Source organism: Pleurodeles waltl, chromosome 11, assembly GCF_031143425.1.
Source record: "Pleurodeles waltl isolate 20211129_DDA chromosome 11, aPleWal1.hap1.20221129, whole genome shotgun sequence".
NCBI lineage: Eukaryota > Metazoa > Chordata > Amphibia > Caudata > Salamandridae > Pleurodeles > Pleurodeles waltl.
In genome coordinates, this window is record NC_090450.1 from 807,499,201 (window position 1) to 807,525,736 (window position 26,536).

Below are 26,536 nucleotides of genomic sequence, written 5' to 3' on the forward strand. Positions count from 1 at the left end.
TGGGGTCAAGCCAGGCTTGTCCCAGGATGGCAGAACAAAGGACTTCCTCTGAGAGAGGGGGTTACACCCTCTCCCTTTGGAAAATGGTGTGAAGGCAGGGGAGGATTAGCCTCCCCCAGCCTCTGGAAATGCTTTCTTGGGCACAGATGTGCCCAATTCTGCATAAGCCAGTCTACACCGGTTCAGGGGACCCCTTAGCCCTGCTCTGGCGCGAAACTGGACAAAGGAAAGGGGAGTGACCACTCCCCTGACCTGCACCTCCCCTGGGAGGTCTCCAGAGCTCCTCCAGTGTGCTCCAGACCTCTGCCATCTTGGAAACAGAGGTGCTGCTGGCACACTGGACTGCTCTGAGTGGCCAGTGCCACCAGGTGACGTCAGAGACTCCTTCTGATAGGCTCCTTCAGGTGTTGCTAGCCTATCCTCTCTCCTAAGTAGCCAAACCCTCTTTTCTGGCTATTTAGGGTCTCTGTCTCTGGGGAAACTTTAGATAACGAATGCAAGAGCTCATCCGAGTTCCTCTGCATCTCTCTCTTCACCTTCTGCCAAGGAATCGACTGCTGACTGCGCTGGAAGCCTGCAAACCTGCAACAAAGTAGCTAAGACGACTACTGCAACTCTGTAACGCTGATCCTGCCGCCTTCTCGACTGTTTTCCTGGTGGTGCATGCTGTAGGGGTAGTCTGCCTCCTCTCTGCACTAGAAGCTCCGAAGAAATCTCCCGTGGGTCGACGGAATCTTCCCCCTGCAACCGCAGGCACCAAAAAGCTGCATTACCGGTCCCTTGGGTCTCCTCTCAGCACGACGAGCGAGGTCCCTCGAATCCAGCAACTCTGTCCAAGTGACTCCCACAGTCCAGTGACTCTTCAGTCCAAGTTTGGTGGAGGTAAGTCCCTGCCTCACCTCGCTAGACTGCATTGCTGGGAACCGCGACTTTTGCAGCTACTCCGGCCCCTGTGCACTTCCGGCGGAAATCCTTTGTGCACAGCCAAGCCTGGGTCCACGGCACTCTAACCTGCATTGCACGACTTTCTAAGTTGGTCTCCGGCGACTCCTTTGTGTAACTTCGGGTGAGCACCGTTTCACGCATCCTCGTAGTGCCTGTTTCTGGCTCTTCTCCGGGTGCTACCTGCTGCTGAGAGGGCTCCTTGTCTTGCTCGACGTCCCCTCTCTCTCCTGGTCCAATTTGCGACCTCCTGGTCCCTCCAGGGCCACAGCAGCGTCCAAAAACGCTAACCGCACGATTTGCAGCTAGCAAGGCTTGTTGGCGTTCTTTCGGCGGGAAAACACTTCTGCACGACTCTCCACGGCGAGAGGGATCCGTCCACCAAAGGGGAAGTCTCTAGCCCTTTTCGTTCCTGCAGAAACCTCAGCTTCTTCTGTCCAGTAGAAGCTTATTTGCATCCACAGCTGGCATTTCCTGGGCATATGCCCATCTCCGACTTGCTTGTGACTTTTGGACTTGGTCCCCTTGTTCCACAGGTACCCTAGATTGGAAATCCATTGTTGTTGCATTGTTGGTTTGTGTCTTTCCTGCATTATTCCTCTAACACGACTTCTTTGTCCTTATGGGAACTTTAGTGCACTTTGCACTCACTTTTCAGGGTCTTGGGGAGGGTTATTTTTCTAACTCTCACTATTTTCTAATAGTCCCAGCGACCCTCTACAAGGTCACATAGGTTTGGGGTCCATTTGTGGTTCGCATTCCACTTTTGGAGTATATGGTTTGTGTTGCCCCTATCCCTATGTGTCCCCATTGCATCCTATTGTAACTATACATTGTTTGCACTGTTTTCTAAGACTATACTGCATATTTTTGCTATTGTGTATATATATCTTGTGTATATTTCCTATCCTCTCACTGAGGGTACACTCCAAGATACTTTGGCATATTGTCATAAAAATAAAGTACCTTTATTTTTAGTATAACTGTGTATTGTGTTTTCTTATGATATTGTGCAAGTGACACTTGTGGTACTGTAGTAGCTTCACACGTCTCCTAGTTCAGCCTAAGCTGCTCTGCTAAGCTACCATTATCTATCAGCCTAAGCTGCTAGACACCCTATACACTAATAAGGGATAACTGGGCCTGGTGCAAGGTGCAAGTACCCCTTGGTACTCACTACAAGCCAGTCCAGCCTCCTAGACCTTGTTTGGAGAAATCCGCTGTAGTTGGTTGGCGGTATACCTGTCGCTGGTATGACGACCTGTACTGTGGTTGACAGGACTGATGCTGCTGGGAAAGATGGTCAGCGCCTCTATAGGTGGAGAAACAACGACCCCAGGCGCCTTGAAAGGGCAACTTCCTATACTGCAGTGTTCCGAGGGATTAAGCTGTGTCAGTATCGGTCTTAATGGCAAGAAGAGCTTCATCAATGTGCTTGCCAAAAAGTGTTTCCCCATCACGTGCCATATCCAATTTTCAACTGACCTCAGATCTAAATGAAGTTGCCTTAAGTCACCCCTGGCGTCTTAAGACGTGCGCCTGCAAGTTGCCAGAATCCTGTGGAGGCAATGTGCATTGCACAGTCAATCTCGGCAGAGGTACACTCGCCTTCTTGCAAGATCTTCAGGCTTCTGATCTTCAGGGATGAGGTCAATGATGGTACTCATGTCTGACCACCTCAGCCAGTCATAACGACCTAGAATAGCCAAGGAGTTGACAGTGATCGCCGACATGGTGGAGAATCTCTTGCTTATAGTGTCTAGACGACGCCCGTCTCTGTCTGGTGGTAATGCTATTGGAGAGGACGAGTTTTTCGATCTGTGTTGAGCCACTTGGGAAATGATGGAATCTGGTCTGTGTTGTCCTGCCAGGCATGCAGGGGAACCCTCTGGGGCTCTGTATTTTGTAACAATATGCAGTAGAACAGCCGTCACTAAGGTGGGGTTCTTCATGGCCTTGATACCCTCTTGCAAGATATAATGAATTATGGGTATCGCCCTGACTGACTTCCTTGTCTGCTCTTTAAAATCATAAAGAAATAAGTTGGACAGGTTGACTGCTATGGGGAGATGGAATCTGGCTGCTACCCTCTCCATAAGGTTGTTGCAGAGGTGGAGACGGTGTGGGTATAACAATCGTCCCAAACATCAGATGAAGGTTTGAGCTCCAGAATCTTGCCCTCCTCTATGTCGCCATCAGATGACGATGGGTCGTTCCTAGGTGGTGGAGCTTATTGGGACAGAGGTGCCATCCTGGGAGTGGAAGGTGGAGGAATGACTGGAGAAGCAGGTCTTGGTGGTGCCAATGGTTGTTCTTCTGGCTGTTGTGGAAAACGCTTTCTTCAGTCAGAAAGCATTGCCTGATGATTCTGGTCCAAGAAACGCAGCATAAAGAAATCGTCCTGCCTATGTGGAGGGTCGGGATAGTGACTGAACTGTACAGATTTCTGTGGGCAGAAGCCTGATTAGAATACTCCTGATAATCATGTCGTTCCTCATAAAAGTCCTTCTCCTCTTTCTGGCATTTGGCATGAAGTTCAGAGGGGCTGTGAGTTGGTCAAAACGGGCCATCGTCATCTGAATCCTCAATATCCAATAGAAGGCTTCCAACTAGAGGAGATAGGTTTGTGGATGAAGAAACTCCAGGTCGTAATGATGTCCTGGTGATCTTGGTCATTTTGATGTTTGTCAACAGAGGCATTGGTGAGGTCGTCGTCAGTAGGGTTGTCGTTCACTGAGTCATCCTCGACGGGGACATCAGTGAGGCCGTCGGCAGAAGAGGCAGGGCTGGCAGGGCCATCGTCTACAGCGTAGCTATGCCCTTAGTTGCCCCCACAATCTTCGTCGACGAGATGGGAGCATCAATGGAGGCTGTCATCACTTTTGCCGTCGATGGCCTCAACGACAAGATAATGATAGTCATTGTCTACGATCTTGCCGTCAATGGTGATGGTTCATCAACAGAATTCTAAAGAAAGATTTTTTACTTGACTTCGATGTGCCGGAAGAGGTGGCATGAGGGAGTTCTTTATTCCTGGGAGAAGGTGTAGAGGGAGTAGATAGTGATGAATAAGTAGAATTGTTTTTGTTTCTCCTTTTTCTTTGAGTTCTTCACTTGATTATAAGTTTTGAGGCATTTTCTGCTCTCTGCCTCTGAGCTCCAGGGATATGTCCTTGGCCTGTTTCGCACCTTGCTGGCTGCACCGAAGGATCAACAAGTTGTAACCCAGTGGATCCAGTCTAGTTCAAACGCCTACCAAATTCGCAATAAACTCACCCCTGATGCTCTGGTCTAAGTTCACTTTTTCCGCCTTAAGGATGACATTCTGAGGGTAGCTTGAGACAAAGATGCTCTAATTTACCAAGGCTCGACGTCACACCTTTACTACAGCATATCCACCCATATCATGATGAAATGCAAGCTGTTTATGCTCAATACAGACCATGTCCAGAGCATTAATGTCTTATTGTTGAGGATTCCCCTTTAAGATCCTCTTTCGTTACCAGGACAAGCCTGTGTGCTCTCCTCTGTAAATGAGGCCATGCAGCTGTTGGGTTTGTTGTCTGAGGAAAGAGACTTTGTGGGCTTGCAGGGTCCGAGCCATCCCGAGGGAAAGATGCAGCACTCTGAGATTGCAACGTCAGGGAGAACTGACCAACAAAACATGAACAATGTACTGTTGATGGACATGAAGGACCTTTGATGGATATTTTTTCCTGTGTAATATAATGTTGACCCAACGCCCGTGGGACACCTCTGCACCCATCTGCCCCAGACTGAGAAGAGAACCAAGGGTGCCCCCACGTCTTCCCACCTTGTGAGACCTGAGCCCACATGTTGGCTTGGTTGGACTGGACCCTCAGTCCACCCCTGCAGTGTGTTTCTGTGCCCCCCCCCCCCCTACAACTGCAACCTTGTGAGACCTGAGCCCACATGTTGGCTTGGTTGGACTGGACCCTCAGTCCACCCCTGCAGTGTGTTTCTGTGCCCCCCCCCAACCCCCTACAACTGCAAGATCTCCAGAACCATACCCGATATCAGAAGACACCCCTGTAACCGCGCTCTACAGCCCGAAGAGTGGACGGACGGTGTCCCCACGTGCCTGAGGACCTCATGGGTCGAGCCCCCCTATATATGTTTCCCAGGACTGTCCTTCCAGACCATCTCTGCAGCAACTTTGCAATCAGACCGATCCCCATAGACTTGAATGGGACACCCAAAGCCATAACACTCTGCACCGGACACACCAGGGCTTCCCGAGGTGACCTGTTGGTGTGGCCTTGGACCTTCGCTCAAACTTCTCTCAAGTCCAGGAGATTGGTCCCGTAAGTCACTGTATTGTACCTGGTTTTTCATCTTTGTTTTCCTCCATAGGATTTGTAGGAAAGCTGGCTCTTTAAATAGTGCACTAAAATGAAGTATACTGTGCAGGGAGTCCAGGGGATCCCCGAAGGTTTGAAGAGGCAGAGCTTGATAGGTCTAGTACTCTTTTTGTGGTAGTGTGGGCAAGCAGTTAGGCTTATAAAGGAGTCATATTACGCATTTGTTGTATTCAAGGAGGCAATAAATGAGACACACACAAAGAATAAAGCAGAGACCAATTTAGAAAAATAACAGTTGCTTTTATATATGTTTTGAACCAAAGAACTTCGTTATACGGTAAGCAGTTTTCAAATTTAAAATAGTTTGCTATTTAAAAAAAAACACAAATCAACAGTGCATTTTTCTGAGTCTACAATGTTAACCTATAGGAGAACAACAAGAATGCAGTTTCACAGGTAAGTACACAATTTACAGTCCCAGTCTTCAGATGCTCTAATTTACCAAGGCTCGACGTCACACCTTTACTACAGCATATCCACCCATATCATGATGAAATGCAAGCTGTTTATGCTCAATACAGACCATGTCCAGAGCATTAATGTCTTATTGTTGAGGATTCCCCTTTAAGATCCTCTTTCGTTACCAGGACAAGCCTGTGTGCTCTCCTCTGTAAATGAGGCCATGCAGCTGTTGGGTTTGTTGTCTGAGGAAAGAGACTTTGTGGGCTTGCAGGGTCCGAGCCATCCCGAGGGAAAGATGCAGCACTCTGAGATTGCAATGTCAGGGAGAACTGACCAACAAAACATGAACAATGTACTGTTGATGGACATGAAGGAACTTTGATGGATATTTTTTCCTGTGTAATATAATGTTGACCCAACGCCCGTGGGACACCTCTGCACCCATCTGCCCCAGACTGAGAAGAGAACCAAGGGTGCCCCCACGTCTTCCCACATTGTGAGACCTGAGCCCACATGTTGGCTTGGTTGGACTGGACCCTCAGTCCACCCCTGCAGTGTGTTTCTGTGCCCTCCCCCCTACAACTGCAAGATCTCCAGAACCATACCCGATATCAGAAGACACACCTGTAACCGCGCTCTACAGCCCGAAGAGTGGACGGACGGTGTCCCCACGTGCCTGAGGACCTCATGGGTCGAGCCCCCCTATATATATGTTTCCCAGGACTGTCCTTCCAGACCATCTCTGCAGCAACTTTGCAATCAGACCGATCCCCATAGACTTGAATGGGACACCCAAAGCCATAACACTCTGCACCGGACACACCAGGGCTTCCCGAGGTGACCTGTTGGTGTGGCCTTGGACCTTCGCTCAAACTTCTCTCAAGTCCAGGAGATTGGTCCCGTAAGTCACTGTATTGTACCTGGTTTTTCATCTTTGTTTTCCTCCATAGGATTTGTAGGAAAGCTGGCTCTTTAAATAGTGCACTAAAATGAAGTATACTGTGCAGGGAGTCCAGGGGATCCCCGAAGGTTTGAAGAGGCAGAGCTTGATAGGTCTAGTACTCTTTTTGTGGTAGTGTGGGCAAGCAGTTAGGCTTATAAAGGAGTCATATTACGCATTTGTTGTATTCAAGGAGGCAATAAATGAGACACACACAAAGAATAAAGCAGAGACCAATTTAGAAAAATAACAGTTGCTTTTATATATGTTTTGAACCAAAGAACTTCGTTATACGGTAAGCAGTTTTCAAATTTAAAATAGTTTGCTATTTAAAAAAAAACACAAATCAACAGTGCATTTTTCTGAGTCTACAATGTTAACCTATAGGAGAACAACAAGAATGCAGTTTCACAGGTAAGTACACAATTTACAGTCCCAGTCTTCAGATGCTCTAATTTACCAAGGCTCGACGTCACACCTTTACTACAGCATATCCACCCATATCATGATGAAATGCAAGCTGTTTATGCTCAATACAGACCATGTCCAGAGCATTAATGTCTTATTGTTGAGGATTCCCCTTTAAGATCCTCTTTCGTTACCAGGACAAGCCTGTGTGCTCTCCTCTGTAAATGAGGCCATGCAGCTGTTGGGTTTGTTGTCTGAGGAAAGAGACTTTGTGGGCTTGCAGGGTCCGAGCCATCCCGAGGGAAAGATGCAGCACTCTGAGATTGCAATGTCAGGGAGAACTGACCAACAAAACATGAACAATGTACTGTTGATGGACATGAAGGAACTTTGATGGATATTTTTTCCTGTGTAATATAATGTTGACCCAACGCCCGTGGGACACCTCTGCACCCATCTGCCCCAGACTGAGAAGAGAACCAAGGGTGCCCCCACGTCTTCCCACATTGTGAGACCTGAGCCCACATGTTGGCTTGGTTGGACTGGACCCTCAGTCCACCCCTGCAGTGTGTTTCTGTGCCCTCCCCCCTACAACTGCAAGATCTCCAGAACCATACCCGATATCAGAAGACACACCTGTAACCGCGCTCTACAGCCCGAAGAGTGGACGGACGGTGTCCCCACGTGCCTGAGGACCTCATGGGTCGAGCCCCCCTATATATATGTTTCCCAGGACTGTCCTTCCAGACCATCTCTGCAGCAACTTTGCAATCAGACCGATCCCCATAGACTTGAATGGGACACCCAAAGCCATAACACTCTGCACCGGACACACCAGGGCTTCCCGAGGTGACCTGTTGGTGTGGCCTTGGACCTTCGCTCAAACTTCTCTCAAGTCCAGGAGATTGGTCCCGTAAGTCACTGTATTGTACCTGGTTTTTCATCTTTGTTTTCCTCCATAGGATTTGTAGGAAAGCTGGCTCTTTAAATAGTGCACTAAAATGAAGTATACTGTGCAGGGAGTCCAGGGGATCCCCGAAGGTTTGAAGAGGCAGAGCTTGATAGGTCTAGTACTCTTTTTGTGGTAGTGTGGGCAAGCAGTTAGGCTTATAAAGGAGTCATATTACGCATTTGTTGTATTCAAGGAGGCAATAAATGAGAGACACACCCAAAGAATAAAGCAGAGACCAATTTAGAAAAATAACAGTTGCTTTTATATATGTTTTGAACCAAAGAACTTCGTTATACGGTAAGCAGTTTTCAAATTTAAAATAGTTTGCTATTTAAAAAAAAAAAAAAATCAACAGTGCATTTTTCTGAGTCTACAATGTTAACCTATAGGAGAACAACAAGAATGCAGTTTCACAGGTAAGTACACAATTTACAGTCCCAGTCTTCAGAGTTTTAGGGTAGCACTGGGGCAAGGTTCAGGCTGGTATCAAGGGTGCACCCACATTGGCATGGGGGCAGCTGGCTGCAGAGGTCAAAGTCAGAGTCGGTGCGCAATGTTAGTCAATGGAGATGGGGGAGTGGGGGTGGTGGGTTCCTCAAGCAAATTTCCTCTTCTTTAAATATGGTTTCTTCTAGTCAGGTCTGCTGTCCACAGGAGTTCTTGGTCTTTTTCGAAGGCAGGCAGTCTTCCCAAGGTGTTAAAGGTCACTGGGCTGCAGGACATTCGACTTCTGAGTGAAGGTTTCTTTGAAGGCTGCAGACAGGCCGGTAGGGCCACATCAGATCGTGTCTTCAGTCTTCTCAGCTGGTGACGTGTATGGCTCTTCTTAGGTTACAGAAATCTTATTCTAGGGTTCAGGGTGCTATTTAAATACTGAATTTAGGGGTGTTACAGTGGGTGCCAGGTGTTAGCCAGTGGGCTACTCATCTTTAGGCTGAATACACCCTTTCTATGACCACTTCCTTTGAGAAGTGGCATAGCCCTAACCCTGTTTGCCTAATTCCTTTCATGCAAGATGGAGGAATTTCAAAAGCAGTGTTCATTTCAGCTTGTCCACCCTAGGGGTGGGACTGGCATGGAGTGATCATTCCTCCTAATTTACCTGCCAGTCCGGCTGCCAAAAGAGGAGTCAGGAAATGGAGTTCAGCCTCCTACACCATTTGGAGAGGCCTGGGTCGCATTTCAAAGGGCAGCAAGGCCTTTGACGCTTTCCGCAATGGAATGCCTATCCTGCCTGGGAGAGGTAGTCACACCTCTGCCCAGAGTAGGCTTTTGTTCTGAGTCTTTGAGAAAATTGTCTCTCACCTCAGGGGGGCAAAACTCTGTCTAAGGTGGCTGTACTGGTTTTGTCCAGTCAGTGCCCACACTAGGAGTTGGTAGGTTTTCAGGGGCCTCTAATATGCCCTCGGAGTGGATGTATTAATTAATTCATCACTCGATTCAGTGAGGGTTTATTAATACAAGATCTTTGATACCAAGCATCCCTATTGTCAGTGAAGCCATCATGTAGCTGGGGGAACTCGTAATGACCAGTGTCCAGCACATGTACTTAAAAAGGCTGCACTGTTCACTTACTAGGTCTGAGAATCGACAGAGACATAGCAGGGGCATATCTGCCCTCACATGTAAAATAATGCATCCTGGCTTTAGGGGCTGGAAGGCCTGCCAGAGGGGTGACTTACATATATTGTGTGCAGTGGACAGGGCACACAGGCTGTGGCATGTCATGTTTTCTTTTTTAGGTCTGCACCAAGACACGCAGCCTGGAAAAGCAACAGTGGGTGAACTGAGTGAGAGGTTCCCTGAGGGTGGCACAGTCTGTGCTGCAGCCCTCAGGGGCATTCCTCTAGTACCCCATGCCCTGGGTACCAGGAGTACCATTTACAGTGGCAACTAAAGGTTTGCCAGTTGGGAAAAACAACTGTAGTCTTAAGGAAAGAGATCTGGCACTGGGGACCTGTTTAGCAGGGACCCAGAGCACTTTCAGTCTAAATTGCACCATAAACCAAGCAAAAAGTGTGTGTGATGGGGGGGGGGGGGGAGGGACAGAGGGGTAAACGTACATCCTATTTTTATAAATTATTTTAATAAATTGGTATTGGATTTCTTGAGCGTGCGTCTCTCTCACTGTATGAATGCGTGCCTTCCATGTTGAACACTGCAGAGGGTTTCTGCGAGAGCACCTGCAACCACGAGGAACTCCAATACCGGTCCTGACACCAAAAAACAGCCCTGCACGTCTGATATGCCTAGCTGCTCGACCACACTACCCAAAAAGAAAACATTTGGGATGTCATTTGTGCTTCTGTGATACCTTTGGGGACCTGCTTAGACTCTTTACACAGTGTACCTCATTTTGATCCACTATAATAAGAGCCAGCTTCCAACGACCCTTCAAGACTTATATATTGACAGGGTGCCCAAGACCAGAGACAAGGATGCAAATGACTTTTTATAAGATCGCACTGAATTGTATAGAGAGACACAGTTGACTCACTGGGCTTGTCAGGCCACCACTCATTTACTGGAAGCGATTCTGAGTGGAAGGCATAAGGGGAAAGGAATTTCACATTTTTATAGAGCTTTCAAACCCCCCTTTGGATGTTAGCAAGGTTGTATATATTGTACAGTGGTCACAGGATCTGGGAACGGAAGTTGGCCAGTGGGGCTGGGGCACAATATTGCAGAGAGCGGCTAAGTCCTCTATGTGCATCCAATATAAAGAAAGTGTCTACAAAATGCCCCTGCGCTGGTATCTCACTCCAGCTTGCCTGTTCCACATGACAGAGTCAAGCAATGGCTGTTGGAGGGGGTGTGAGACGCGGGTCACATATCTCCATATGGGGTGGGAATGGCCGGTGGGCCCTGCTTTTAGGAAACGTGTTTCAGCAAATTGCTGAGATCCTACAAGTTACACTCAACTCCCACACCCTTCAGGTGCTCAAGGGGGCACCAGATTAAGAGGGGACTTTACCCACTCAATCCCCCTCCAGATGAATTAATCAAACATTGTTTGTTGGCTGCATGGCTGGGGATTGCCTTCAGATGGAAAGGCCCAGAGGTCCCCACTATTACATTGTGCTTAGCCAAGAGTTGGAATATATGCGCTATGGATAGTCAAACAGCCATGGTGAGGGACATGAAGTTAGGTTTTTACTAAATATGGACCCCTTTGTGAAAGATAATTAGGCACGAATAGCACATGTGGGCACCTAGGGTCTTACAGCTACTGCAGGCCTTGTAGGCTGTGGTGGGGTAGAGTTGGTTTGATTTGAAGTAGGGAGCGGGGGATGTCCGGGGGAGTTGATGGAATACTTACTCCTGTTAGGAATATGCTTGTTTGGTTCCCTTATTGTTCCTGTTATCTTTAAAGTGGATTGCCGTGGGATCATCACTCATATCCAATGAATAAATGTACTATTAATTCTGTGGCTATTTATGCTCTGCAATGCTTGCTTCTGGGGGAGAAACATATTGTTTTTGTATGTGTAATTTTGTTGACTATTTCTTTGTCTAAAGCGAAAATAAAGTTGCTTAAAAAAAGAAATCTGTGATTATCCTGAAAAAAGGCTTGATGGTGAGAACCTGCCCCTGACAGCATGGAGCTAGTACTAAGATGTCAACTTTAAACCCTGCCTTACCGAGACAGGTTGCCCCAGGGAGAACAGGCCAAACTCATCAGGAGGCAGAAATAGGATGTTGAACATGTGCGGGGGAGAGAAGAAGGGTGGTTTTAAATGAACCTGGGCAGCAAGATGAACTACCTCTGGGATGGGAAAGCAGAGGGTTGAGGTACATGCTAAGTAGAAAACACTGGAGGCAACCAACCCTTGAAAGCACAAGCAATATAGGTCCTGAAAGATGACAGCTTCTCCAACTAATGGAGTTACCACGAAGTAGCAAAATTACAAGTTGGTTTACTGGAGGGAACCTGGTTGCACTGTGGCATGTATCACACTGTTGCCCATGCAAAACCAGGCTGTGTTGCTTGAGACTATTTGGATAAATACATATTTAATAATTAACTAGTAGGTATATTAAATTACAAACAATATTTCCTTGTGGACGCCCTACCCCATTTCCCTTGGGGTGAAAATTAAACATGAAGCAGCTTAATTGCTTTTACACAAAAGACTGGATTAATTATAGAAAAAAGGATGGATATTGCCAGTGTATAGCTGTTGAAGGGAAATATGTGAGCTTTGTGGGAGCTCTACCTGCACAATACAATTAAGGAAACAAAAAGAAATACCAAGGGTATAGCTTTAAGATATTCTACTTCAATGCTTAACTTTTCCCATTAATGTCAAAAGAAGTCTATTTATTTAATGGAACTCAGTGGCTTGGCTATGGACTGAGGAGGTCTAAGCCCAACCTAGGTGAGGGATATCTTAAGATAGGTTTTAGATTTTACAAATTAGCAATAGTATACATCTTCCTGGGAAATGGTGCTGGCGAGTCACAAGCCACTTACCCGGCACTGATTGCTGTACAAAGCTCACTTGCTGGGATCATTTTTGCTTTCACAGTGAGGATGTTTAAATTAATGAGGAAATAGAAGGTCAAGTGGAGCGCACTGTCATCTGCAGGACACAAAAATAAAAACAAATTAACAAAAGATTATTACACTACAACCACTACCATAAATACAAGAACACTACATCACAGTGCATTAACCATCTATCAACCAATTACCTCTCCTATCACTCCTAGACCTTAAGCTTGTCTTTAAACTTGTACAGTGCTCCTCTGACTCTTGGCTAGGTTTGCCCTGTAGGAACACAACATATATACATACACAAATCTGTGATTTGGAACTACAGGGAAGCCTCGATAGAGCTCAAAGAAAATGGCTCCTGTGTCAAGCTAGGTTTCTTTTTTAATGAAAGGTGCAACCAAGCATCCTTGCTGAGCATACCAGCACCTCCTACTATGTCAAACCTCTGTGCCTACCCATCAGAAACCTGGCCAGATGAACAAGCTTAATAAATCGAGAAAAGGAGAGTGGGCTGAACAACTCTGAGTCCAAAGTCATACCAGTAATTTCTAGATGCTCAGCAACATCCACCAGAAAGACTCTTGCAAACTGCTCAACTGTAGAGGCGTTTGTTTTCTTTGCAGGTTCACTCCCACTTTTGATGATCTATGTCTGTGCCCAGAGCTCTACACAGAAGAAGACCTGAGCCATCTTGGATTTAAGCAGAAATGGGTAATCTGGGTTTGTTTTTGGTCATACGCCCAGGACATGATGTAAAGCAGGAAGGCTTGCTACATGGGAACTGTTGCCCGATTGGCTGGTGAATCATCCCCTCCTTAAAACATGAAAATGACATAAAAGTGGCAGCCCTAGCACTCAGCCCTCAGATCACTACCAGGCTGGAAATATGACAGAAGAAGGGCTACCCTCTTGCTCCCTGGACCCAGCAAAGAAAAACTGCACCAGACTGGACTGCATGTGATTAACCTGGAGAATCCACAAGGAGGACTGTGCCAGCTACACCCACTTGTGGAAAAGAGCCCTATTTGTGCCAGGACTGAAGAAGTGACTCCAAGGGCCTGTTGGCTAGCCTAAGCTGCAGGACGACCAAAAGTTAAGGAAACCTGGAATCCTCCAGAGCTAAGCTGCCCAGAAACACCTGACGCCTTTGCATCTACTGAGGAACTGAGGCCAAACCTTCCCAAGGTGTCCCAAGTCTGTGGAACCTGAAGCCAAACTTTAAGCGGCCCCTGGTCCCCATAAAGAAAAAATAGCTTACCTTGTTTCCCCAGCAGCAAGAACAGCAAGATCACCACCATATACAATAATTTCAACCCCCAACCCTCCACCTTCAGCCTAGAAAACATCTCTCAAGCAGAGAACACCAGCCACATGATAACCTCCTCCCAATTACTACACACACCATCACAGCCATCATGTCATCTATTCACTCCAGGGCACCCACCAACCCCTGCCCCCATCAGCTTTTCAACCCTGGAGTCAGCGCTATTAGCACAAAACTAACCTGCATCCTCAACACCTCCATCTCCACAGCAACCCTTTCGGATGAATGGTAGCAAGCAGAGATCAGACCCCTGCTAAAGAAACTCTCCACGGACATCAGTGACCTCAAAACCTACAGACTGTTCTCCCTGCTCCCCTTTTGGGTCAAAGTGCTTGAGAAAGCCATCAACCAACAGCTCACCGACTACCTCGAATGAAACCACCTTCGACATCTCACAATCTAGATTACGGGCCAACCACAGCACAGAGACCGCACTGATCGCCGCCACAGACATCAGGATCCTCTTCGACTGAGGAGCCAGCAGCTCTGATCCTTCTGGACCCCTGCGCAGCATTTGATACAGTCTCCCACCACTCTCTCCTCAACAGACTTCACAACATAGGGATTCAACAAAACACTTTTAAGTGGGTCACCTCTTTCCTCTCAGACCGCCTGAAGAACATCTGTCTTCCTCCCTTCACTTCTACACCGAAGAAAATCACCTGCAGCATACCCCAAGGATCCTCCCTTAGCCCAGTCCTGTCCAACATCTACATGAGCCCCCCTCGCAGACATCGTCAGATCCTATGGACACAATACAGTCTCCTATGCTGATGACACTCAACTAATATGAAAGGAATGCTTTCCTAAAATTGAACTACAGCAATTTACTTACCTTTAAAAAATCATATCTCCAGTTTCCCATAATATAATTTTGTTGTTTTGGTATTATAATAAAAATGAAAGATATTTTTATACATTGATATCAGATTTTTATTAAGCTGTGTTTCGTACTTACTGGCTGTTTTGGTACTTGTAAAGGCTTTACACTTGCTCCTTTGATTAAGCCTGACTGCTCTGTTCTGAGTTAAGGGTTTTTATTTAAGAAACTAACTGGATCTGATAAAGATTGTGGCATTATTACATGGTGAGGTTTCACAACCAGACCACATAATAATCCACTTTCCTACAACTACCAACTGGCTCAAGAGCCTGCTTCCACAACAAAATGCTTCCAAGATATATGGGTCAGATCACATTGATAGGAACATGCTTTTGAAAATTCCGTGACTCAGAGGACCAAACAACTCACTCATGGATCATTACAGGCGGAAAGGAATCATGTGACATTTAAAAATACAAGCAAGTGACAAATTAACACTTTAAGATTATTTTCCAATATATGGCAGCTGTCGTTGAACAAACTGACTGGGAAAACTTGTGATCTATGTAAAAAGAAAATGTCACTTATCCATTATATTTAGTAAGCGTATAAGAAAATAAGTTACTTACCTGTAACTGTAGTTCTCCAGTATTGGTATCTTTCATAGATTCACATGCTTGAATCATTCCCCGTCGTCGAAGTGGGAGTCCCACGGTACATAGAAAGCAATAAATAGAGAAAAACCTCTCTTTTCTTTTTTTTTTTTTTTATTGAAGTCAATAGGAAAAAACATCTTCAATTGTAGAACCATCAGCCTCTTTAGAAAGAGCCCAAACTTCAGCCAATCAGGCGCGACCACCCTCTTAGAACCCTCAGCACAGAGGCTCAGTCTGTCAGGTTTCTCCGCACTAGTGTACACAGGAAAAAATTCCAAAAGGTGAGCCTCTCTGGGGAGGAGGGTGGGTCGCATGTGAATCTATGAAAGATACCAATACTGGAGAACTACAGTTACAGGTAAGTAACTTATTTTCTTCTCCAGTATTAGGGTATCTTTCATAGATTCACATGCTTGAATCAGAATAGTCAGCAGTAAATGGATAAATTATTATTTTCTTGTAGTACCAACAGAATGCATAAATATATTGCATGTTGACTGAATGTATATAAGCGATTAAATCTGCAAATTAAGAGCTAACCATTCCTAAGTACATGTAGTATTCATCCATTATATACAAATCTATATATAAACATTTATACATATACATATATATATATTCCATGTAGCAAAGAAAAATATGAGTACCTCTAACTGCATATAAGAAGGATATACTCTAAATTACATATGAAATGAGACACAGAGGACGGAGTGTAAGGCTTATAGGCTCACCTTATGTGAACAAATTGCGCAAAACCGCTTGTCCTACCGCAGCATCCACCTTGTCCGTAGCTTCCAGGCAGTAATGCTGGGTGAAAGTATGAGGACGTGTCCATGTCGCTGCCTTGCAGATTTGGTCCAAAGGAATTCCAGCGAACAGAGCCGTGGAAGTGGAAACTGCTCTAGTGGAGTGCGCCCGGACCTTAGATGATAATGGCTTTCCCGCCAACTGGTGGGTCAACTGAATGGCAGCAGAAATCCAACGCGCTATAGTTTGTTTAGTAACTGCGCTACCACGATTGACCTTTCCAAAGCTGATAAACAACTGTTCAGATTTACGGAAAGCAGTTGTTCTATCTATATAGAACTTTAAACAGCGCTTAATGTCTAACGAATGCAGAGCTCGTTCAGCTGCCGTTTGAGGATTTGGAAAAAATGTTCGCAGAACTACTGGTTCGTTTAAGTGAAAAGATGATGGAACTTTAGGTATAAACCTTGGATTTGTTCTTAAAATGACCACCTCCGGCTTGAATTGAAGGAAAGGCGGAGAAATTGTAAATGCCTGAATATCACGGACTCTTCTTGCCGATGTCAAGGCTAAAAGAAGGGCCGTTTTAAAAGAAACGAACTTCAAATCCACTCTATGAATAGGCTCGAACGGATGTTTCATTAATTGGGAGAGCACAATGTTCAGATGCCATTGTGGTGCAGGACGGTGAATTGGTGGATATTTTCTGAACAAACCTTTAAGAAATTGTTTGATTATTCTGGCAGACCATAGTGAAGGTGACTGAGGGGTCCGTCTGTAACGAGATATGGCAGCCAAATGCACTTTAATTGATGAATGCGAAAGACCGGATTTGGCCAAATGTAGTAAATATGGCAAAATTTGTTCAGGGGATGATGACAGAGGATGGATGCTGGAAGCAGCGCACCACAAACAAAACCTCTTCCACTTGAATTTGTATGTGCGATTTGTAGACTGGGCTCTGGCACAGGCAAGTATCTCTCTGCACTCCGGAGGAATATTCAAACCATCAAATTAATAGAATTCAGGAGCCAGGCTGATAAACAAAGAGATGTCGGGTTGGGATGACGAACCTGACCCTGGCTCATTGTTAGCAGATCCGGAATTGCCTTCAGCCGAATGTGAGGTTGTTCCGATAGCAATAGAAGTTCTGTGAACCAGAACTGGCGTGGCCATCTTTGAGCGATTAGAAGAATCCTGCATCGTTCCCTCTTCATCTTTAGCAGAAGTCTCGGGATGAGTGGAAGCGGGGGAAAAGCGTATGCATAAATCCCTGACCATCTGATCAAAAACGCATTCCCTCTCGAACCCCTCTGCGGATGCCAGCTTGCGAAGTGTCGGCATTTCTTGTTGTCCTTGGTCGCGAATAGATCTATGGTGGGCTTGCCCCAAAGGTTAAAGAGATTGTCGAGAACCGACTGATTGATTTCCCACTCGTGGCAGCTGGTTCGACTCCTGCTCAAGGCATCTGCCCAGATGTTGGTGATCCCTGGGAGATGTTCTGCTCGGATGGTGATTCCATGCCGAGTTACCCAATGCCACAGCTCCTGTGCCTCCAGGGATAATGCTCGAGATCTTGTGCCTCCTTGTTTGTTGATATAGTGCATGACCGTGGTGTTGTCTGTCCTTATCAACACTGAGGAGTCTTTGATGTTCATGAGGAAGGACTTGAGTGCCAAAAACACCGCTCTGAGCTCTAATACGTTTATGTGGAGAGTTGATTCTTGCATAGACCATTTTCCCCTCACGGAAAGATCCTGTAAATGAGCATCCCATCCCTCCAGGGATGCGTCCGTTGTTACTATGTGCATGGTCCTGTCCTTCAGAAATGACAGCCCGTCTGAGACTAGGGGAGTTTCTTTCCACCACGTGAAAGCCTGTTTCACTGCAGGGGTGATTTGTACTAGCTCGTCGAAAGAGCCTTCTGTCTGTTTCCACTGGTTGTCTAGTTGTTGTTGAAGAGTCCTCATGTGGAGGCGACAGTTCCTTATCAATGGAATGCATGACGATAGTATCCCTAGAAAAGACTTGTAAGTCCGTACTGAAACGGACCTTCTTCTGCTGAGCCGAGCTGCTAAGTTTCGAAGTCTCTGTCTTCTGTCCTGTGAAGGAAAGGCTTTTGCTTGTAAAGTGTCCAAGATGGCTCCTAGAAACGTGATGTTCTGAGTGGGTTCTGTGTGAGACTTGGGGTAGTTGACCGACAAACCCAAAGCTCCGAAAAGGGAGAGACATGTTTCCGTATCTCTGGCAGCCTTCGACGCTGTACGTGCTTTTATTAGCCAGTCGTCCAGGTAAGGGAAGACCTGTACCCCTAATTGTCTGAGGTGGGCTGCCACTGGCGCCAAAACCTTGGTGAACACTCTTGGAGCCGACTTGAGGCCAAATGGAAGTACTCTGAACTGGTAGTGAATGCCTGCGACCCAGAACCGAAAGAATTTCCGATGATTGGGGTGAATTGGAATGTGAAAATATGCGTCCTGAAGATCTAGCGAGGTCATAAAATCCCCTCGATTGAGGAGGCTCAGAACGTCTTGAAGAGAGATCATGCGAAAAGATTGCTTCTTGAGGTATTTGTTGAGCGATCGAAGATCGAGAATAGGTCTCCAATCTCCGTTCTTCTTCCGGATAAGGAAAAAACTGGAGTAAAAACCTATTCCCCTCTGATTTCTTGGTACGATCTCTATTGCTCCCTTGCTCATTAAGATAGCAATCTGTTCCATAAGCTCGTTGAGGTGGGCTGGCGGGGGGCCTCCTGGCGGTACCTGAGGAGGAGACTGGTTGAATTCTAGTGTATGCCCCCGCTTGATAATATCCAAAACCCATCTGTCTGTTGTTATTTTGGACCATTGATGCAGAAACCCGGAAATTGTGCCCCCTATACGAGTGTTGGTGCAGGGGCTGGGTGCAGGCATTTGATGAGGGTCACTGTTTTCTAGTCGTATCCTTGGGTCTGAAAGCAGATTTTCCTCTTGTTTGCGGTCTGAAGCGAGCCGATGTTTGCTGGCGAAAGGAATGCTGTTGTTGCTGGCCATACGTTGAGCGATATTGGCCTTCGTAAGAGGAGTACGGTCTATATTGTTGAAAGCCTCCTCTGTGAGAAAAAGTACCTCTCCCTCTCGCTCCTCGAAAGGGTTGCCTCTTGTACTGAAGCGCCGCAAGTGACCTGGCTGTTTCAGTGTCTGACTTGATCGACTGCAATGCATCGTCGACATGTTTTCCAAATAAAAGTTCTCCATCATATGGCATGTCTAGAACTTTCAACTGAACCTCTGGCCTAAAAGAGGTAGCCTTTAGCCACCCTTGGCGTCTGAGAACCGCAGCACCGGCCAATTGTCTAAAACCTGTGGAAGAGACATCAATGGCAGAGTCTATGATTTCGGCCGAAATCTTTTCTCCTTCTTGAAGAATTCTGCGTGCTTCTGGTCTACTGGATTCAGGTATCATGTCAATGAATTGTGACATGTCAGACCACATCTGACGATCGTATCTCCCCAGTATTGCTAGAGAGTTGGCGGCTCTAACAGTGGTGGCAGCCATGGTTGAAATTTTTTTACCTATGGAGTCCAGACGCCGTCCTTGTCTGGAGGTGCGGTCAGAGAAGCTGACGGATTCCTGGATCTTCTCTGTGCTGCTTGGGAGATAACCGAATCCGGTTTAGGGTGGCTGATTAGACATGCTGGGGAGTTGTCAGGTGCCTTATATTTCTTTTCTAGCCTGGGCAAGACTGCAGTAATGGAGGACGGAGTCTGCATGACCTTTAAGCCTTCTTCCCAGACGAAGTCGACAATGGGAATGGCCCTCACTGATTTTCTTGTGTCCTCTTTAAAGTCATAAAGAAAACAATCTAATTGTTTAGACGTAATCGGTAGCTGGAATCTCTTGGCAGCTCTCTCCATGACAGAATGGAAACCTCCAATGTCCTGCGGAGGAGAGTCCACCGGCGGTGGTGTAGATGGAGATGGAGTCTGAATCTGGTACTCATCCCATTCCGGTATTAAAGAGTCTGAATCTTGTATCTCCCCTTCTTCCCGTTCCTCTTCGCTTGACGGTGAGCCAATGCTCTGAACAGAAGGAGGTACTGTGATAGGGTCTGGAAATGTGGAAGGTCTAGCCGGAGTGGACACTGGTGTCTGCTGAGGTTGCACCGGTGTGGAAGAACCAGGCGGTGGAAACCTTGCATAATAGTCCTGCATCATTTGCTGAAGGTTGTTAATTAATGATACCGGCATTTGTACTGTCTCTTCTGATTGCTCGAAATGTCCCTGATCCTGTTGGTGGGAAAATTGCTGAAGATCCTCCTCTTCATCCTCTTCTTGGCATTTTATACGTAGTTCGGACGGACTACGCGCTACCGGGAAAAATCCGTCATCCGAGTATCCATCACCATCATCATCATCATCCGCAAAAAGATGCTGCGGAGGGACGGGTGTAACCTTGCTGGGCGATGTATGCAATGGTTGTAATATAGAGGACCTTACTTGTACAGGCAAAATCCTTTGCGGAAGGTAAGGTGATGTTCCAGGAAAATGACCCGTCGACGGAGCGGTCGTCGACGGAGCTGTCGTCGACGGAGTGGGCGTCGACGGAGCGGGCGTCGACGGGACAGTCGGTGTAGTTGGTGGTATCATCGTCGACGAAGTAGTCGTCGACGAAGCCAATGTCACTGCGTCACCCGTCGACGGGGTTGACAACAACGGAGTTTTCACTATCCGGTGCGTCGACGGGATCTTCGTCGGCGAAAGCGACGGCGACCTCCTGAACCTCTTCGTCGATGAATGTGTCGATGGTAAAGATTTTAACCTCTTACCCGTCGACGGCTTCTTAATGATCTTTAAGGTGTGCGACGACGACGGACCATACTTAAGGCTCACCGATGTTATCGTCGTAGACGACAGCGGAGATGAAGTCACTATCATCGGAGACGGAGGGGCTGTAAACGTAGCCGTCATCGTAGTCGTCGTCACCGGTAGAGCTGTCGTCGACGGAGCGCTCGTCGACGGTGTCGATTTTTTGGACGTCGACGGAGGCAGAGAACTGGAAGGCTTTTTAAGCTTCTATGAAGAAGAAGCAGGTGTTGATGGTTCTGAGTGAACCCTGCCACTTGCTACCTTAGATGTTGAAGGTAGATCCCCGGTGTCCTTAAAAGCATGCAGCTTCTTGGCTGACTTAGCGCTTGCAGGGGATAGGCTCTCCACAGACCTCTTTCTTTTCTTTGAGGTCACTGTGTCACTGTCTTCGTCGGAAAGAGCTTCTCTTGCCTTCTTTTTCTGGAGCCAAAGTAGGAGCCTGGCTTCTCTGTCCCTCAGAGTCTTATTAGGAAAGGTCCTGCAGATCTTACAGTCCTTGACCTTATGCTCTGGATGTAAGCAATAGATACATTCCTTGTGAGGGTCCTCACAATGAAGTCTCAATTTGCCACAGGTCCCACAAGGTCTAAAAAGGCCCTTTCTTGTAGACATGATGGAAAAAAGTCTTGAAGAAAAACTGAATTGAAATTCTCTAAAGATTTCTCTTGAAGAGATGGAAAACTGAGCAGAGCTCAGGGAGACTCCCTTACACACGACGTGTGGTAGAAAATCTGACAGACTGAGCCTCTGTGCTGAGGGTTCTAAGAGGGTGGTCGCGCCTGATTGGCTGAAGTTTGGGCTCTTTCTAAAGAGGCTGATGGTTCTACAATTGAAGATGTTTTTTCCTATTGACTTCAATGAAAAAAAAAAAAAAAAAAAAAAAAAAAAGAAAAGAGAGGTTTTTCTCTATTTATTGCTTTCTATGTACCGTGGGACTCCCACTTCGACGACGGGGAATGATTCAAGCATGTGAATCTATGAAAGATACCCTAATACTGGAGAATCTCCAGACATATTGCCTCCAAGTAAAATACCAAAACACCTATGAAGATGTTTTTTTCGAATTTCACGTTAAAATAACTTTTAAAAAACGTTTAAAAGAAAAACAGTTTAAACTGCAGCCCGCAAAGAAAAGGTGAAAGCCTTATTTCAATTGCAGCTCTAATTTGAGTGGAACATATCTTGCCTACAAAATTCAAAACTATCCCATAGGGAGTATTTTACAAACCCCAAAATCTCTTCATGTGTGGGAATCTAAGTGACAGCGTGAATGTACTTCCAAGTCATAGATTCAAGGCACAGAGGTCATAAGCAGTGATGGAAAAAGCCATGTCAAGCTTTTTTGGGGGGGCTTTCGCCATGCACCAAATAAATACCCTCACCAACAGGCAAAAGTAGCTCCTGCTTGCTCATACAAGGCTATAGGACAATTGGAGGTTACTGGCATTGTACAGGTGACTTTTCCAAGGTCCAAGGTGAATGGGTGGCAGGGCTCGAAAAATCCAATCAACCACTTGCATTGGCGAGTCTTAGTTGATCAGGTCAAGCTATTTTTAATACTTACTCGTCTGGCGAGTTGACACTGAACAGGTGTTCTGTTCAGTTGAAAAGTGGAGGGGCAATAAAAGATGCCTTTAAATCTTGTTCTTGTGTCACATTTGCTCTGTGTTCACAGACCGAGGTCAAAAGTCAGTTTTTATTACAATTAATTTTCCTTCTGACTGCAGAGTTCCAGGACTTTGTGAGGTTAACTTTGTGACCTTCTGCTTAAAATGTAAAATAAAACGATATAGGGTGTCAGGTTTTTCCTAACACACAACATTTAAATGACTAAATCAACTGTGCAAACATATCAAATTATATTTCAGTAGTTGTGAAAGCCCTTTTTTTACATTTCTGTGTGATGAAAAAAATATTTTATTAGGATGAAAAAAATCAAAATACTTTACATATTGATGTGCAATATGATTTCTGAAACCCAATTTGCACAGATTGTCAATATACTATATAGTTTTATCAGTAAGGCTGCAAATTAGAGGAGAGGTTTTTGGACATTTCTTGGAAAGTTACTATGTGTAGATGACAATATGTTACCACATCATGTTTAGTAATATATTTATTAAAATTGAGTGTTTAAACAAACTGAGAAACACTCCTGCCCTGATGGCAATGTTGTTAGTAAACTAAAATAAGTCCTAGGTTATGTGGGCTACACCTCATGGGTATGTGGGCTACATTCTTCTAATGCATGCAGCAAACTTAAGTCTACTTAAACAAAAGAGTTTTTTTTGTACTGCAGAAATATTGAGCTTACGTATTTGAAGGTGCAATCATATGGGAGAATTAGGAAAAAGGTGACTCTGTAAACTATTTGCGGAGGATAACAGAATTTGAGACCAGTTTATGGGTTAAGTACATTACAGTTAGGTCGAGTAGATTATTTAAGTTACTCAACCAGCAGGTCTAGTAACATTTTAATGATTTTTTGAGCCCTGGTTAGTGTGACCCGTCACCTGAACCTCAAAGTAAAACATGGCCAGTCCTCCATAACAGGGATCCGTGCATGCTCTAAAAAAAGTGAGTGAGTGTCATGTAAGGAGTCACATGTACTTGGTTTGTGAGGGACCAAGAATCTGTGTGCAGGCTGACTGATATTGAATAAGCAAACAGTGATTCTGAAAATGATGGTGGTAAAAAGTAGGTTGCTTTCATCCACAGCAGGTATGACTTCATAAAAATGCTTTTTTCCTGGGACATCTCTCCCAAACTGAAGTTGTCCGGTGGACTGCGGAGAACTTTCATCATTTTGTACCAGCAAAATCAGTTTTCCTTTCCCTGCACTCATGTTACCCTTTCTGACGTTGTATTGTCAATTGCCAACCAACAAGGGAAACTTAGCACAAACCATCTAGATATAAACACACAATTATGCTGGCTCTCTCCAGTCTGATCTCTACTTGTCTGTCCCAGAACAAACGGATAAAGAAATAAAAGAAAACCTTCCTCCCAAGTAGAGAAAGACTTCAAATCTGGATAAAACATACTTTTTAAAGGATAATTTTCAGCTGGTCTCAGTTCCTGGCAGTATCCCTCAAGTGGGACGATATCAGCCTCATAGGTCTTGGACTGTATAACCGCATAGATGTCGAGAGCAGACTCTTTCTGCAGCAGCACAGAGAGGCGTTTATAAAAGTATAGGGCCCTGTAAATGGTGTCCCCAATTAAAGACTAAAGAACAATCCCTAATCTGTTAAGAACCTCTGTAGCTGTAAACCACCCAGTAGAAAATGATGCACTGCTTGTTGAGGAGAGGAGCAGCAATTTGCCGAGTTGCCGGAAAGCCTATGTATAGCAAGTCAAGAGAAAATAAACGACCAGGAGCAAGGAGGCCCTTGAAGCCACACTGGGCGGATGTGCTTTCCAGTTTGACAATGCAGTGAGCCTGCACAGTCCACCTCCTGAACACTGGTTCCTGATGTAGATAGGCACAGAGGTTTTGCCTCTTCAAACCTAGATCTTGGAGCAAGCACTGGCAGTTCTCTTAATATACAAGTCACAGCTGGACAGAAACTTTGTTTTTTATTGATAATGGTTGAGCCTGCATGCCAGTATGTGTGTGCTAAACCAACACCTTGATCATGGACATCTCTGGAACGTTAGCACCGTCCTGGAACACTTCTACCTTTGAAGGCTGTGACAGACCTCTTCAGTCTTTCACTGATCTCTCCAACAACTGGTCTCGGTGGACATCAAATATTAACACCCAGTAACCCCGTTAAGTGGTCTAAAGATACCTTCATTAATTAGCCTATTGGCACACACAACTATGCTTGCACTCAAGTTCCTGGTTTGGTCATTGCTTTTTTTTCCCCATCTAGTCTTATGGAATGGTTTTTGCTACAAAAGCTTTTGGAGGACTATCAAACTGCTGACTTGCTCCCAGAGCAACAAAAATATCAAGTCAATGGTCACAAACATCATATCGAACACAACAGATTGTTTATTAATGTCTTAGACTACAACCAAAATGACTATTGTGAGTTGAAAGACTATAGTGAGAGGCAACACTAGAGAACACCAGATCGCTATTGCTTAGATTAATACTGAACAGAGTTTTAAGTCAGAGAAAACCCAGGATTAGTACATATAAACTCTATAATTATGTTTTTGGCCTTATCTCAGCCCAATGAGGGGCTAGTAACATCTGTGTTTTTGTGTGTATACATGTTTTCATTTACGTTACCTACATGTAACTAAAGGCATATTCTTTGTAGAAGTGAAAGCTCTGACTGTAAATTCAATTTGTGCAATTTTCTGTGGTTTAACTGCGCCAGTAACCTTTACTGCCTCCTAGATTACTTCTTAAATACTCGCCCCTGCTAGCCCTGGAGAGTGAAGCTCCAAAAATAAGCTTGGTGGTTAAGTATTGGAATGCACTAGAACTAGTGTCCCTAGGACACTATTAATCACTACTAGTACCCACCACTAACCCTGTGCAGTAACTACTGACTGCCCCAGGATCACACTACTAAGCTATTGTCAGAGAGAGACAATTATTAAAAAGCACCAATATGAAATGGATGCTTTGAATTCCAAGATGAGCATAAGCTTAGATGCTTTATACCCTACCTTGGCCATAAGAAACTAAAACTTACTATATAGTCTTACATCTCTTATTCTATTCTACGTAGTACTGTACGGTTCAGAGCATACCAACTTGGAAATGAGTGAAGGCAGACTGACTAGTATGAAAATGTATACCAATTTTTGGAAGACCATAAGGATGCACCCTGAACAGGAACTAATATTGAAAGATTTAAATGGACTTATCCGTCAAGAGGAACGGGGATTGAAGAACTCTCCAAGAAGATGTAATCACTAAAATTAAAGAGCCTTTTCATGTTAAGTGTTTCAGTTCGCATTTGAATTCTGAAAATAGAGTCCAGGGATGGGCAAAAAACAATGTCATGTATCAACTTAACAGTGCACTTCTTAGAGATGTGGGACTTTATTGACTGAATGTAAAAAGCTGTCTTGTTTGGTTTCAATTCCCGGCAAAGTGGTCACTTTCACAACACTCGCCTATGGAGTCTACTTCCTCACCTCAATGTGGACTCCCTCAATGTGGACTCCTCGTAGTTGATGATCACATGACTGACCCAAAATAACAGCAGTTCAAACAATGAATAGGACCATTGACCAGTGCTACTTCTTTGAAAAAGAAAAACAAAAAAACATTCTGGGTGTGATTACACTTGTACTAAAAAAACTATTTCCATGTAACATTAGAAGAAAATCTTACTGAGCTCTCCAGCTGGCCATCAGTTGCAGGTTTTATCAAAGTGAAGGACTGCCAATAAGAATAAACTGTGGTTTTAGATCATTCAGATACACTTGATCCTTGTTAGAAGGTTTGGTAACCACCATTGTCTGGTAATGTGGGTATCTAAACAAGTGATGTGGGTGTTGGAACAAATTGTCCATTTGTTCCAACAGATGTGGGGCTGCATGGAGGGGTGAAGGAGGGGACCCATGATACCAGTCAAAGAACCAATATCTATGAGTAAAAGGAAAAGCTGTGCTATCTGCATTCATTTCTGCCTCTTTGTGCTACT

General features: G+C 45.3%; 1 protein-coding gene across 2 annotated transcripts in view; it reads right to left on the reverse strand.

Annotated features, from left to right (window-relative positions):
• THOC5 (THO complex subunit 5) overlaps positions 1-26,536 on the reverse strand; it is a 224,071-nt gene that overhangs the window by 93,508 nt on the left and 104,027 nt on the right. For both annotated transcript variants that reach the window (XM_069214584.1, XM_069214583.1), the window contains exon 12: positions 12,501-12,609. In XM_069214584.1, coding sequence (XP_069070685.1) covers positions 12,501-12,609 — 109 coding nt within the window. The remainder of the gene's footprint in view (positions 1-12,500; positions 12,610-26,536) is intronic.